This window comes from Mirounga leonina, unplaced genomic scaffold (genome assembly GCF_011800145.1).
Source record: "Mirounga leonina isolate KUSES-001 unplaced genomic scaffold, KU_Mleo_1.0 Mir_172, whole genome shotgun sequence".
Classification (NCBI taxonomy): Eukaryota; Metazoa; Chordata; class Mammalia; order Carnivora; family Phocidae; genus Mirounga; species Mirounga leonina.
This window is the reverse complement of record NW_023270442.1, coordinates 12,169,080-12,182,765: the sequence shown is the minus strand read 5'-3', so window position 1 is coordinate 12,182,765 and position 13,686 is coordinate 12,169,080. Positions and strand designations below refer to the sequence as shown.

General features: G+C 48.7%; 1 protein-coding gene across 1 annotated transcript; it reads right to left on the bottom strand.

Annotated features, from left to right (window-relative positions):
• Window positions 1-527: 527 nt before the first annotated feature.
• On the bottom strand, window positions 528-810 carry LOC118018762. The gene is given in 2 exon segments (XM_035017503.1): window positions 528-665; window positions 667-810. Coding segments are annotated over 2 exon segments (282 nt in total).
• Window positions 811-13,686: the final 12,876 nt, after the last annotated feature.

Below are 13,686 nucleotides of genomic sequence, written 5' to 3'. Positions count from 1 at the left end.
CTTCAAGTGCGGAGGGAGCACCCGCCCAGGGTGGGGAAAGCTTCGTTAGTCCCTACCGTCCACGTCCCGGCTTCGATGTCCCTCACAAGCTCGCGAAAGGTAAAGGGCAAGAAGCATCGGATTTTCTAGACGGGACCGGGAGGTCCATGTGAACCTTGCCCAAGTCCGTAGTCTGCCCGGTAGGTGAATGTAAGGCCCCAGCCCCACGCTGTGACTTTAAGTGCACTCACTGGGCAAGGTGAGTCACCTCGGGGAGTCCAGGACTCCCCAGGATTCGGTTAAGGCCACCGTGCCCCACCTGGAGCCCGGTTGGCGCTAACATCCCCCGGCATCCACAGGGAGGGATTACGTTAGGATTTTCCTGCCTCTCGTAAAAAAGTTCCTGTCTCCCTCTAGAGCCAGGCACACACCTCCCGAGCCAGACCACGTGTCGCAGGTACGTTTTTTTTTTTTTTTTTTTTTTTTGGTTCTTCCCCTCCCCCGTTCCGTTCCCCTTCCCTCTCAGCCTTAGGTGGCAGGAAAATCCTTTACCTCCGACCAATCCCACTGATGCCGAGCCGCGCGCGCGCGCCAACTCGAGCTCCTTCTCTGTACGTCATTGGCCACCTCCACCTATGCAGAGTGACAGGCAGCTTCGCCGACCTATAGACGGAGGAGGCGGGGGCCGCTCGGCCCTCCCAAAGCTGCTTTGTTAGGGGCTCCCTCGCCGTTCCCCAGCCCGCCGCGCCTCCGCTGCCTTTCCCTGCTCTCCCCAGGCTGCGCCGCCGGCGCCTTGCGGGGTGGCAGCTCCGGAGCGCGCGGCGCCCGCATCCTTCCAGCCGGGCGCCACCGGCGGGGGATGCAGCGCGGGTACCCGGCGTGCTCCTGTTGTCACTCTCCAGCCCAACTCTGAACGCCCCGCTCCTGTATCCGCCGCCTCTGATTGGCCGCCTGGAGGCGGAGCGATTGTCAGGCGGCCCAATCGGAGCTCGGTTTCCCACGGGCTCCCGTGGCCCCGCCCCCGAGGCCGCCGGCAGAGGCGCCCTGACAGCTCTCATTGGCAGACGGCGAGCGGGCCGGAGCGCGGCCGGGCCGAGCAGCGCCGCCGCCGTCGGGCGCGCAGCTCTGCAGCGCCGCGAACGCCTCGGCGCCCGCAGCCCCAGGAGCCCGGCGTCTCCGCATTGTCCCCGGCCCCGTCGCGGAGACCCGGGACGAGCGTCGCGGGTGAGTACCGCGGGTCTGGAGGGCGCGGGCCGGCTGTCCGAAGCCGCCCCGAGGGACCGTGGTGAGGATGCCCTGAGCCGCTCTGCCCGTGGCGGGCACGTCCTGACCCTGGTCTCCCGCACACTGGGGCTCCCGGCGGGTCCTAGCTCCCCCCGATTGGGCTTTACTCGTATTGTTTTCGTGTTCACACACTTGGAAGGTGAGGAGCTAGCGAGGGGAGGCTAGAGGAGACATCGCTCGCGCGAGGGAGCTGTCGGGAGGGAGACGAGCCAGCGGCGCCCAGGTGCCGGGTGCCGAATGAAAGTGACAGCGTACGGCGTTGGCATTCGGTCTTCTCGGCAGCAGGAGGTCGGCGCTGACCTGCGGCGGCGGCCGCACTTTGTATTTATCGGCTGATTTTTATCAACTTCGGGGAGGGCGTGCGGGTGCGTGCGCGCGTGTGTCTGTGTGTGTGTCTCCGTCCCTGACTTGGGCACCTCCAGGCCTGGGTTTTCGGCGACGTTGCCGGCGCTCACCTTGGCGATCCGCGCCGCGCTCGGGGCTGGACACAACGGGGCGGAGAGCCTGGGGCCGGCACACAGGGCCGGGGACCCGCGGCTGACCTGGGAGGAGGCATTTAAAGCGGCATTCTGCGCGCGCGCAGACAATGACTGGTCCGGGTGCGGGCTCCCGGGGGCTGTGCGTGGGGTCCCGGAGCCCGATCCCGACCCCGCCTCGCCCTCTCGCGGGCTCTGCCGCTCGGATGCTGCTGCGCCGCGCGGCTCACCGCCCGGTGGGGGACCCGCGTGGGGCCCGCTTTTGTTTACAGACCTCGCCATTGGGCGAGAGCCTCGCGCTGCGCTCCCCCGGCCGAGGCTGCTGCCGCGCGCCCCCTCCGAGCTGGGAGAAGTTGGTGCGTGCTGTCAGGTGACGCCCCCTCCCCCGGCCTCCTGGAGAGATGCTGCAGGGAAAAGACTAGACGGCGCCTTCGCGCCCAGTCCCCGCCGCGCACGGCGCCCCCCTAGGCCCCGTGCACCAGAGGCGCCTTGTCCCGGCCGGGGGCTCTCTCTCAGATTGACGGCCGTCGGGGCGCTGACCGAGCCAAGCTCACCTCCCTCCCAGTAGCATCCTCTGTCCTTGCCTCCGGATCAGCCCCGGTTGATTCCAAGCCTGCCTTTTCCTTCATGCTGGCAAGTCTTGAAGGACGCGCGCGAGCCCTTGGGGACGCTGGCCAATCCATGCCCGCTTTTCTGGTACCCACGCGGCCCCGCGGAGCAGCTGTGGGGCATCCTTGAGTCCGGGCGGTAGCGATCGGCTTACCCGTGCGTGCTGACTTGGTGCACTTTGAGCTGGAGAAGAGGTTGAGAGCCTGGGCGCTGAGGTCAGACGCACTCGGGTTCCAGGATCTGCTCAGTATCACTCACAAACCGAGGGATCCAGGCCGAGCTACTTAGTCTCCCTGCGTCTCAGTTTCCGAGTCTGTAAAGTGGGGATAATGTGTATTACCATTTGTTGGAGGCTGGGGGTGGTGGGGGTTTGAACAATAAAAATCATCAGTTTAGCACACTGACTGCCACAAATGAAACACTGGACTGTTGTTTCCCAGTTAGTTAATCTATTATAGAGGGTAGACCGCTATCTTTCCCCTTTCTGCTGTTCTTCCCTGGCTTCTCTTTTATTTTAGAAAGCTTGAAGGACTGTTTTCAGCCTCAAACAGGGCTTGTTTTACTTGGCCTTAGGTTTAATTACAGTTATCTAATCGCTTTCAGGTCCTTTTTATGTGTTTGAATTTCCATTAGGTTTCGGTTGTTTCTGCTTTCCTCCTTCTTCCTGAAGGCAATGCTGAGGCCCAGGCCTGGGCTTGGAGGAAGAACACTTGTCCAGGTGGGACCCGGTTGCCTGTGAACCAAGTGAACCAATGGCCTCCGAGCAAAGTGATTAGCGCCGGGATGGAGGGAGGTTTGAACAAAGAGATACCTGGAGGCAGGGAGGGAACACTTCCTGGTAGAAGTGAAATTTGAGCCCAGTCTTGTGGCAGAAGTTTAGTAAATCTTTGGTTTCTAGAATATGCTCTTTTGTATCCTGTTGGAAAGCGCCCCCGCCAGGGAGGTTGTCTTTGCGTTTGGTAAACACAAAAGTTGCTAAGTAATTATCTTTGAATAGAGGAGAAATAAACCCAAGGTGGAGGCTGTGGACTTCACCAGGGAAGGTAGAAGGGGAGAATTGATTTCATCGAGTATCTTCAAAATGCCATCAATGTGTTTTGACTTGTTTTTTCTCTGCCAAGGCAAAGAGAGAAGGCAGTTTCATACAGGAGAAACAAAAGCAAGAAAAACTCGTCTACAACCCCAAATGAGAGAGTTGAAAAGAGACAATCTCAGGCTTGGCTACAAAGTAAGATAGTATTGGAAACAATGTTTCCAGTTTTAACACCCTTTGCTGCTGGGGGCAAATTACTGAGTTAGGTCCAGGAACCCGTCCTTTGAACGTGGACTTCCAGGGTCTTAACCGGCCCAGGAGAGCATACAGACAGACAGAAACCAGGTGAGGGACTTGCAGCTGTCCAGTGGGCGCAGGAACCCCCAGGGAATGCTCCTGATGCCATTCTGCTCCCCGGGCCTGCCTCAGTTCACCCCAAGGAGGTGACTCCCGCAAACAGAAAGAGCCAGTAGTCTTATTGCTAGATATCAATTAACATATGAGATAACCTATTTAATGTTCGCCTAGTGATGATTCTGAGCCTTCTTGCACTTGTTCTGGGAATTCTCTGGCCCCCGAGGGATGCTGTCCCCTGCTGCCGTTGGGGGATCAAATCAGTTGGGGGCCTCGACTTAAAAGGGAGCACGTGGTTCGGAAATCTCATTAGCTGACAATTTAACTCCGCTCTAATGCTCATCTGAAGAGCTGGGACAAAGACTTCCTCTCCTTTCCCTCTGCAAGTTCTCCCTCCCAGCTTCCCTCTCCTCTCTGCCCCCCCAAACATGAAAGGAAAGGCAGCCCTGGTCCAGTCTCCTCCCCGCCCCCAAATTCGCCAAAATTCCTGCAGTTTGTGGGCCCCCCCCCCGTGGGCTTTCCGCAGCGCCTGGCCAGAAATCCCTTCCCCAGAGCTTTGCTGTGGGCCTACTGGGTGTGCTGGTTAACAGTTGGTTCTTTCCTCTCCACACGGAGCTTGTGGTCTGCAGGAGAAACATTTCGTGAGACTGGGCTTTTGGGAAACATGAGGAAGGCAGGTGAGAATATAGGGATCGCATTGAAACCTCAACTAGAAGTCAGGGATGTCAGGGTGTTCTGCTGCCTGAGCGTGCAGGAGGGGTGAAGGTGGGAAGGCAGAAAGAGAATTTGGTTCCTATGGGCAATGTCCAGATTCCTGAACACGACAGGTAGAGAAAGATCCTTATTTTCACTGTCTCCAGCCATTGGACTCTTGTATCGATAACACCGTTCCACGGGGGTCATGTGTGTGCATTTTTGTGTCTACCTGACGTACCTAAATACGTACACACTTTCCTTTCTAAATTAAGCAGATGGGTAGAATGCATGTTTCTGAGTGTGTCTGTTTTTTTTGTTTGTATTTTTCTCAGTATAGGAACAGAAAGAACAGGCCCCAGCAAAATTTTTCAGTTTTTTTACAATCCCAAACTTAATCACTCTTGTGTTTCAGAAGAAAAGTTCTCATCATGGTAGGCCAAATCACTTATTGAAAAAAAAAATTTCTTTTAAAAGATTAAATAAAGGAGGCACTGAAAGATAAAGCAGTACTCAACCAGGAACAGAGTGTTTTGAAAATAAAACAATGCTCCAGTGTAAAAGTTATGGGATATTAATAGGTGGGTTTTCTCCTTCCAGCCCCTTCCCCACCTCCTGTCCCTTCCTTCCCAGCCCCTCCGGCATAAGACTTTCACTGTTCCTGGGATCTCCAGGGACCTCGTTAAGAAATTCATAAAGGTCTAGACTGTGGTTACGGAAAGATTCCTCCTGTGCTTGTGTGAGAGTCTTCTAGAAGACCTTGGTGCTCTTTTGCTCGGTGAGGAGGTGCCTCCCTAGTGGGCTGAGGCTGAGCTCAGAGGCTCGCATTCCCCTGTAGGTGGGGTCTCAGTTCATTGAAATGGTAGCAGAAATGGGGGAGGGGGGGAGTGCAGCATACTGCCGTGATACAGGAGTCGGACGTGGAACAGAGTGATGGCGCCGGGAGGAAGGTTCTTTCAGCTGAGGGCATCGTCAGTTACAGAATGGGCCAAGGCCCTTTGAGTGTTGGTGCCGTCACAAAGTTATTTTCCCTAAAGGGAGACTTGGGTGCAGTTGGGGAGATGGGGGTCCTCGAATCTTGCAGCCCTCTAGCAAAACCACAGTATGATATGAAAGGCATTGCAGGTTTTTCTGCCCAGAGCCACTTTGAATTTACAAAGGAGGAGGATTTTAACAAAAAAGCCACCTAGTATTATTTAACCTCAGGATTTGCCCTCCCAGAAAGTGATTTTATTAAAGACCAACAGAACCCCCCTCCCCCCACCCTCCCTCCCTCCTCCTTGGCCAGGAGCTGCTAACCTTGTAAACAGAGATCAATTCTGGTTCCTGTTCCTGGATTCCTCTGTCCTCTGCAGAGGTGATAATGGCCCTGGAAGGCCACCAGGTCAGCCCTGGGGGAGGGGGAGGTTAGGGCCCCTAGAATGGGTCTGGGAATTTGCCCTGTGAAATTGTTGGGACCCTGGACATGGAGTCCATGGCGTTGTCTACCTTTTGTTCTTCAGAAAGGGGGTGGTGGTGGGCCTGATGTCTGCAGGTTGAGTCTGAGGGGCCTGGGGCGGTGGGGGGGGGGCTGTCTTGCCTCCCCTTTCCCCCAGCCATATTGGAGGCCTCCCATGTCTTTAGGATTCCAGGTCAAAGCCTGACCATCTCAAGGCGTCTTCAGATCCTGGGGATAATATCTCTTTTGACCCCACCTTGTCACCTGGGCTGGGTGGGGAGCACTGGCTGAATTGTGGGCAAGTGAGGATTTCCAGCAGGGCTGGGAGCCTCTGGAACTCATCAGCCAGTTTGGGGCAGTGTTTTAGAGACTCTGAACTGTGGGTTTATTCTTTTTTTTTTTTTTTAAAGATTTTATTTATTTATTTGAGAGAGAGAATGAGAGAGAGAGAGCACGAGAGGGGGGAGGGGGAGAAGCAGACTCCCTGCTGAGCAGGGAGCCCGATGTGGGACTCGATCCAGGGACTCCAGGATCATGACCTGAGCCGAAGGCAGTCGCTTAACCAACTGAGCCACCCAGGCGCCCTGTGGGTTTATTCTTGCCATGAACTTCTTATGTGGATTTTGGGGTTTTGGGACTTAAAAGGAGCCTGACCCAACTGAGGTAATGTGTTAGTTTTTACCTTTTTTTTTTTTTTTTTTTGCAAAATGTGTATCTCCATCTCCTCCCATGACACAAGGATGTCCTTGGAAAGTGAACACACTTAGCAGGCTGTAGGCCCCCTGGGTTCTGATACCTGCGGGGCGTGGGGGCCCCTTTCCATGCTGGCAAGGCCCTGAGCTCCCTGGGTACCGAGGATGCTCCGTCATGCCTCTTACCTGGTGTCATGATCAGATTTATCATCTGACACCCTCAGAAGCGCCCTACTTTAGCTGTCCAGAATCAAGTCCCAGGTGTCCAAGTTGTTACTCTGATGATGTTTGAAATAACCATGGGTAGTACTTTCCCGGTGGCAAATTCTGCTGCGTTCTGGAGGTGAGCAGTGTGTTGACCTTCACCCTTTTGTGTTTAATGTGTGTTTAAACAGAGGTCCATTGTGCGTGTGTGGGGGGAGAATGCCATATTGCTCTTTCTTTCATCTGAAATGTCCTTTAGATCCCACCGTTGTTAGGTCTTCTTGAATATTCTTGCCATGGTGAGACTTTGACCGTAGGATGATTCTTACCCTCTGCCGTTCAGAGGGCTGGGGCTTTGTACATGTTTCTTGTTCTCTTAAGGATCTAACATACATTTCCACATTTGCCTTAATCGGGATGCAGTCTCTGGCTATAAAACTCGAGTCAGTTTTGCTGAAATATACTTAAACCACAATTTTTACTCAGCAATGATGATCCAGTTCTACTATTTTCCCCTGCCATCAAGTATATTCTTCTTTCATCCATATTCTTAAACTCCAGGAATGCCAAGTTTGATTTCTTTCTAAAAACAATGTGTAAATAATTCTGGATAACATTAACAAACTCCTGGAACAGGCAAGCTAACATGAAAAAGCGTTTTGTTCCCATCCCTTTCTGCTCCCGCCCACTCCTGTACTCTCCAGAAATGATCACTTTTGTTCCTTTTTGTTTTTTTGTTCTTCTCGTGGTTGTCTTTGTATCTCTAAATAATGTACTTAACCATTTTTATTTATCCACTTCCTGCTAGGATGCAGGACCATTTAGCTGATTTATTGCTTCTTACCTCCTTCCTTCTTTCTCCAGATTTTTGATGGCTTTATTTATAGTTCTTATACTGATTATTCTTCAAGGCTTTGTTACTTATATAGATCTCTAATTTAGCTTCGTCAACCGAAGACTGACTTTTAACTTCCCCTAAAGTGAGAATATTGGTGCTCTGATCTGTCCTTTATCTCAACCCCCCCCCACACACCCCCAGCTTCCGTCACCACCAGGATCGTAAGATTGTGTTCTGTAAGCATGATTAAGTCTTCTATGCTTTGTCTATAGCTTGCTATTTTTTTTTTTTAAGTTTCATTTTTAATCTCTATACCTGATGTGGGGCTTGAATTTATAACGCTCAGATCAAGAGTCACATGCTCTACCAACTGAGCCAGCCAGGAGCCCCTAGGTTGCTTTTGTCTTTATAACAGCTTTATTCATATAGAATTTACATACCATACAATTTAGCTCCTTAAAGTGTGCAATTCGGTGGTTTTTGGTATACTTACAGAGTTGTGCAGCCCTCACCATAATAAGTTCTAGAACATTTTCATCATCCCCAAAAGAAACCCTGTACCCATTTTTATTCACTTCCCTTCCCCATGCTTCCCCCTCGCCTCTGGTAACCACGAATTTGTCTGTCTCTATAGATTTGCCTGTTCTGGATATTACATGTAAATGGAATTATATAATATGTGGCCTTTTGTGTCTGTGTTCTTTCGCTTAGCGTCATGTTTTCAAGGGTCATTGTGTCGTGGCGTGTGTCTGAATTCCTTTTTACTGCTCAGTAGTATTTCACTGTATGGATACATCACATTTTATTTATTCATTCATCAATCGATGGACTTTTGGATTGGTTCCACCTTTTGGCTCTTGTGAATAGTTACTGCTGTGAATATCAGTGTACAAATATTTGTTTGAATACTTAAAATTTTTTTCTGGTAAACACCTAGGAGTGGAATTACTGGGTCATATGGTAATTCCATGTTTAATTTTCTGAGGCACTGCCAGATTGTTTTCAAAGTGGCTGCACCATTTCACCTTTCCACCAGTAATGTGTGAAGATTCCAATGTCCCCACATCCTGCCCAGCATTTGTTCTCTCTTGTCTTTTTGATGATGGCTGTTGTTGAGGTGACATCTCACTGCGGTTTTGATTTACATTTCCCTGATGATGACTGATGCTGAGCATCTTTCCATGTGCCTGTTGGCCATTCGTGTATTTTCTTTGGAGAAATGTCTATTCAGATCTTTTGCCCATTTTTTAATTGGGTTATTTGGTGTTTTGCTGTTGAGTTGTAGGAGTCCTTTTTTTTTCTTTTCTTTTCTTTTTTTTTTTTTTTAAGACATTTATTTATTTGAGAGAGATAGAGCACAGAGGGAGAGTGAGAGGGAGAGGCAGATTCCCCACTGAGCAGAGAGCCCGACACGGGGCTGTCTATCCCAGGACCCTGAGAGCATGACTGGAGCCGAAGGCAGATGCTTAACGACTGAGCCACCCAGGCGCCCTAAGTTGTAGGAGTTCTTTATATGTTTTGGATATTCACCCCTTATTGGATAGGTGGTTTGCAGATACTTTTTCCTGTTTTGTAGGTTGCCTTTTCACTTTGTTGTTGGTTTCTTTTGCTATGCAGAAGCTTTTAAGTTTGATATGGAGATCCACTTTATTTTTGATTTTGTTGCTTGTGCTTTTAGACCTGATTTCCAGAAAATCATTACCAAGACCCATGTCAAGAAGCTTTCTTCCTGTGTTTTCTTCTAGGAGTGTCATGGTTTCGGTCTTACATTTAAGTCCTTAATGCATTTCAAGTTAATTTTTGAGAGTGGTATGAGAGAGGGGTCAAGTTTCATTCTTTAACATGTGAATATCCAATTTTCCCAGCACCATTTATTGAAGAGACTGTCTTTTCTTTCTTGAATATTCTTGGCTCCTTTTGATTTCACATTTAAAAAAAGAGCAATAGTCTGTTTACTTCAAAAACAAAGTGTGTATGGTTCAGTTATTTATTTACCAAAGCTACATGAAGGAAATATTTGCAAAGTGATTTGAAAGTGAGCTGTCTTTGGGTATCAGCTTTTGGGCATTAAATTTCTGCTGGGTGATACTTCTTATTGTGTTATGTTAGGACAGAGGTTCTTAACTGAGGGCAGTTTTGCTCGCCAGGAGACCTTTGGCAATGTCTGGAAATGTTTTTGGTTGTCACACTGGGGAGGTTATACTGGTATCTATCTAGATATAAGAAGATAGCAGGCATCTGGACACCAGGGATGTTACTGACACCCTTTGATGCCTAGGACAGTCCCCCAGAAGAAAGAGTTATCTGGTCCATAGTCAGTAGTGCTGAGGTTGAAAAACCCTGCATTCAAAAGACACAAATATTATTAGCACATATTTAAATTTCTTCACTTGGGAAAGGAGCTTATGTTTCCTAGATATTTGGAAACAAGCTGTCAGATTAATAATGAATAATCTGAGGCATCAGGTTATTTTGGTTATTATTTTAGCTGGAATAAATTAATAAGGTATCCTTTTTAGGATAGAAAGGTTTTTGTTTTTGTTGTTGTTGTTTTGTTTTGTTTTAGAGAGTGGGGAGGCAAGGGGCAGAGGGAGAGGGAGCAAGAATCTTCAGCAGGCTCCACGTCCAGCACTCAGTCTCACAACCCTGAGATCATGACCAGGGCGGAAATCAGGAGTTGGATGCTTAGCCTACTGAGCCACCCAGGCGCTCCTAGGATAGAAGGTTTTAAAAATTGGATAATAAACAGATTAAGACCGCAACCCAAGAAAAAAAATTGGATAATAATTTCAGGGGTTTTGGGCTTCTCAGTGCTTGAGCAAGTTCACCCACTTAATGACTTCAGAATAGTGCTAATAACAGTGTTATGAACGGCACATCCTTAGCCTTTAACTCTGCTGTGGTTAATGTTATGGGAGGAAAAGTATTTGCAGTCTAATCATTACAATGTTACTCCTCTTAAGCAGTTCATGGAGCATTAAAAACATTTTTGGAAGAAAAGTCTGGGGCAAGATCCACTGTGACATTTTAGAAAAATTTTTTGAATGTTAGAATAATTATCTCATCTTGAAATCTCTGATTAGGAATTATCATTTCAATCTATAAATATCAATTGAACTTTAACATTGCATTGTAATTATAAAATTAAAACCTCATAGCTGATTTTCATTTAGCTAATAATTTAGCAATCTATTTTTTTTAAAGATTTATTTATTTGAGAGAGCGAGAATGAGAGAGAGAGAGAGAGTACATGAGAGGGGGGAGGGTTAGAGGGAGAAGCAGGCTCCTCGCCGAGCAGGGAGCCCGATGTGGGACTCGATCCAGGGACTCCAGGATCATAACCTGAGCCGAAGGCAGTCGCTTAACCAACTGAGCCACCCAGGCGCCCTATTTTTTTTTTTTTTTAAAGATTTTATTTATTTATGTGAGAGAGACAGAGGGAGTGCATGAGTGGGGGTGCGGAGGGCCAGGTAGGGGCAGAGGGAGAGAGACAAGCAGACTCCCCGCTGAGCAGGCAGCGGGATGCTGGGCTCGATCCCAGGACCTGAGATCACGACCCAAGTCGAAGGCAGATGACTGAGCCACCCTGACACCCCAACAATCTAGTGTTTTCGAGTAGATTTAAAAAATTCATCCTGTGGGTTTTGTTTTTTTTCTCTCCCCCCCCCCCCCCAACACCGACAGTTAATGCTTAATGTGGGGATTGAATCTGCCTGCAGCCTTGGTCCTGGGCATCCCACCCATAGTAGCAAACCATTCAAACTGCCTTAAAGAGAAAGATTTGTGGGAGCCTGTCGTTGCGGGGTTTCAGCTTGCTTTGAGTAAGAACACCCAAATGTCCTTCTCTCTCTTCGAGGAAATGGGGTTAAAACCAAATGGACGGATTTATAAGTATTGCTAGTTAGCATTAGGAACTTGGAGTCTTCATGCCAAAGGCATTAGAGATCTAAGTTAATGGCCCATTCTTTACAGCAGGACTAGTTAACGGCTTATTAGAGTGAGAAGGGCTAAAATTATCCCTCACTGACGACTTCTGAATTTTAACTGTGGTAATCCATGTCTTCTCAACCTGTGATACAGCAGTTCTGAGTCCCATCCAAGTCAGGAAAAGTGAATTTATGGGCCTCCTAAGCAACGAGCATCTAGCAATGCCTGGACTTTATTAGGGGCGCATGGAGCCAGCTCCCCCACCCCAACATTTGGGGGCTCAGTCCACAGCCACGACAGCTAAGAGTCCCGGGGCTCGGGGAGCCTGGTTCCAGGAGCATAAGATATGGTCTTGGTTCCTATGTTAGGGTTGCTAGCAAACCATGGGTGATTCGAGGGAACATGGAAATCTCTCAAGGAAATATTAAGGTGCAGTTTTTCCTTTTGGAGAAGTGACTTTCTGGAATTCAGGAATGGCGAGCTTAATTAGGACATGCGTCAGGTTGGATAGTTTGATACCCTGGGTATTGCAACAGCCTCTGTGAGTCAGATCTTTGAACTGCCTCCTTTAATTTGAATAAAATTTCTGACATCTAGCAGTGTTGAAATCGTTAATGGCTTTTGATTACCTGGGTTCATCCTTTTTCATTTTTCCCAGTCTGTGGGTTCCCCCCTGCCTTTTTGGTCTGTCACTGTCACTTCCCAAATATCTCCTCATCGGTGCTTTCTTCCCCCTTTAATTACAAAGTATTTCTCTTAATTATATCAGGTACCAATAGTGAAAACCGTATAGCCAAAATACCAACAATAAATATCTTTCAGTACTGAGATTAAGGGGGATTCTTACTTTCTTATGAAAGCTTTTGCAGTGAGTAGGAGTTCCTCTGATAATCAGTAAAATGGCACTAATTAAATCCACATTCAGCTTTGGGTTGGTGGTGGCCAGTGGGAACTTAATCTCCCAAATCATATTGTCTTGTTCCGTAATCCACTTACACATGGGGATTAATAGCTAAATGCTCCTCTCAACAATGAGGACAATGGGAAGAATAAAGAATTTGTGGATTCTGGCCGGAATGAGCAAAGATGAGAAAGCCTGTAGGGCTTCCAAGAAGCCCAGTGATTAAATATCAATGGAAGGATTAGCCCCATTGTTGATGGATCCTTTCAGGCTAGGATTGAACCCAGACCCTCAGTTATTAGAAAGTTGTTGACTTTCTAGTGTTGCCTGCATCCCTTTCTTTAGAATCCTTCCGCAGAGTGGGCTTACATCCACAGTTCCAAACATGGTTGTGCCTCTTGACCTCGGGTTTTTCCCTAGGATTGCCTCCTTGTTCGTGAACTGTCCCATCTTCTCTGAAGGGTCTTAAAGCATGGATGATTTTGAGGTCAAGTTTAATTCGGGCTGCTGCAAAAAGTCCTTCAAACTGGGTATCTTAAGATAATAGAAATGTATTCTCTCATAGTCTGGTTGCTAGAAGTCCAAAATCCAGGTGTTGGCAGGGCCACGCTCTGTCCAAAGGCTGGTAGGGAAGGGTCTTTCTTCTTCCAGCCTCTACTGGCCACAGGTGTTCCTAGGCTTGTGACAGTATGACTCCCAATCTCAGCCTGCTCCTTCACACAGCAGTCGTTTCTTGTGGCTGTGTGTCTGTGTCTAGATCTCCTTCTGTCTCCTAGAAAGACACCAGCTCTTGGGTGTAGGGCCCATCCTAAACCCATATGACCTCATCCTTACTTGGTTTTATCTGCAAAGACCCAGTTTCCAAATAGGGTCCTATTCATAGGTGCTAGCGGTTAGGACTTAAACACGTCTTTTTTTTGGGGGGGGGGGCACAGTTTAACCCACAAGAGTGTCCAAGCAGTACTCCATTAGACTGTTTAAAGCAGTGAAGGACATGCAATATGGATGTGTACTTACTGCTAAGACATTAAATTTTCCGAAAGCTGATGTGTCACCGTGAGTCTATTACTATTTATTTATTTATTTACTTATTTACTTACTTACTTACCCACCCACCTACCTATCTACCAACCAACCAACCAACCACCCAACCAAGTAGGCTCTACCTACCTACCTACCAACCAACCAACCAACCAACCACCCAATCAAAGTAGGCTCTACCTACCTACCTACCTACCACCCAACTAACCACCCAACC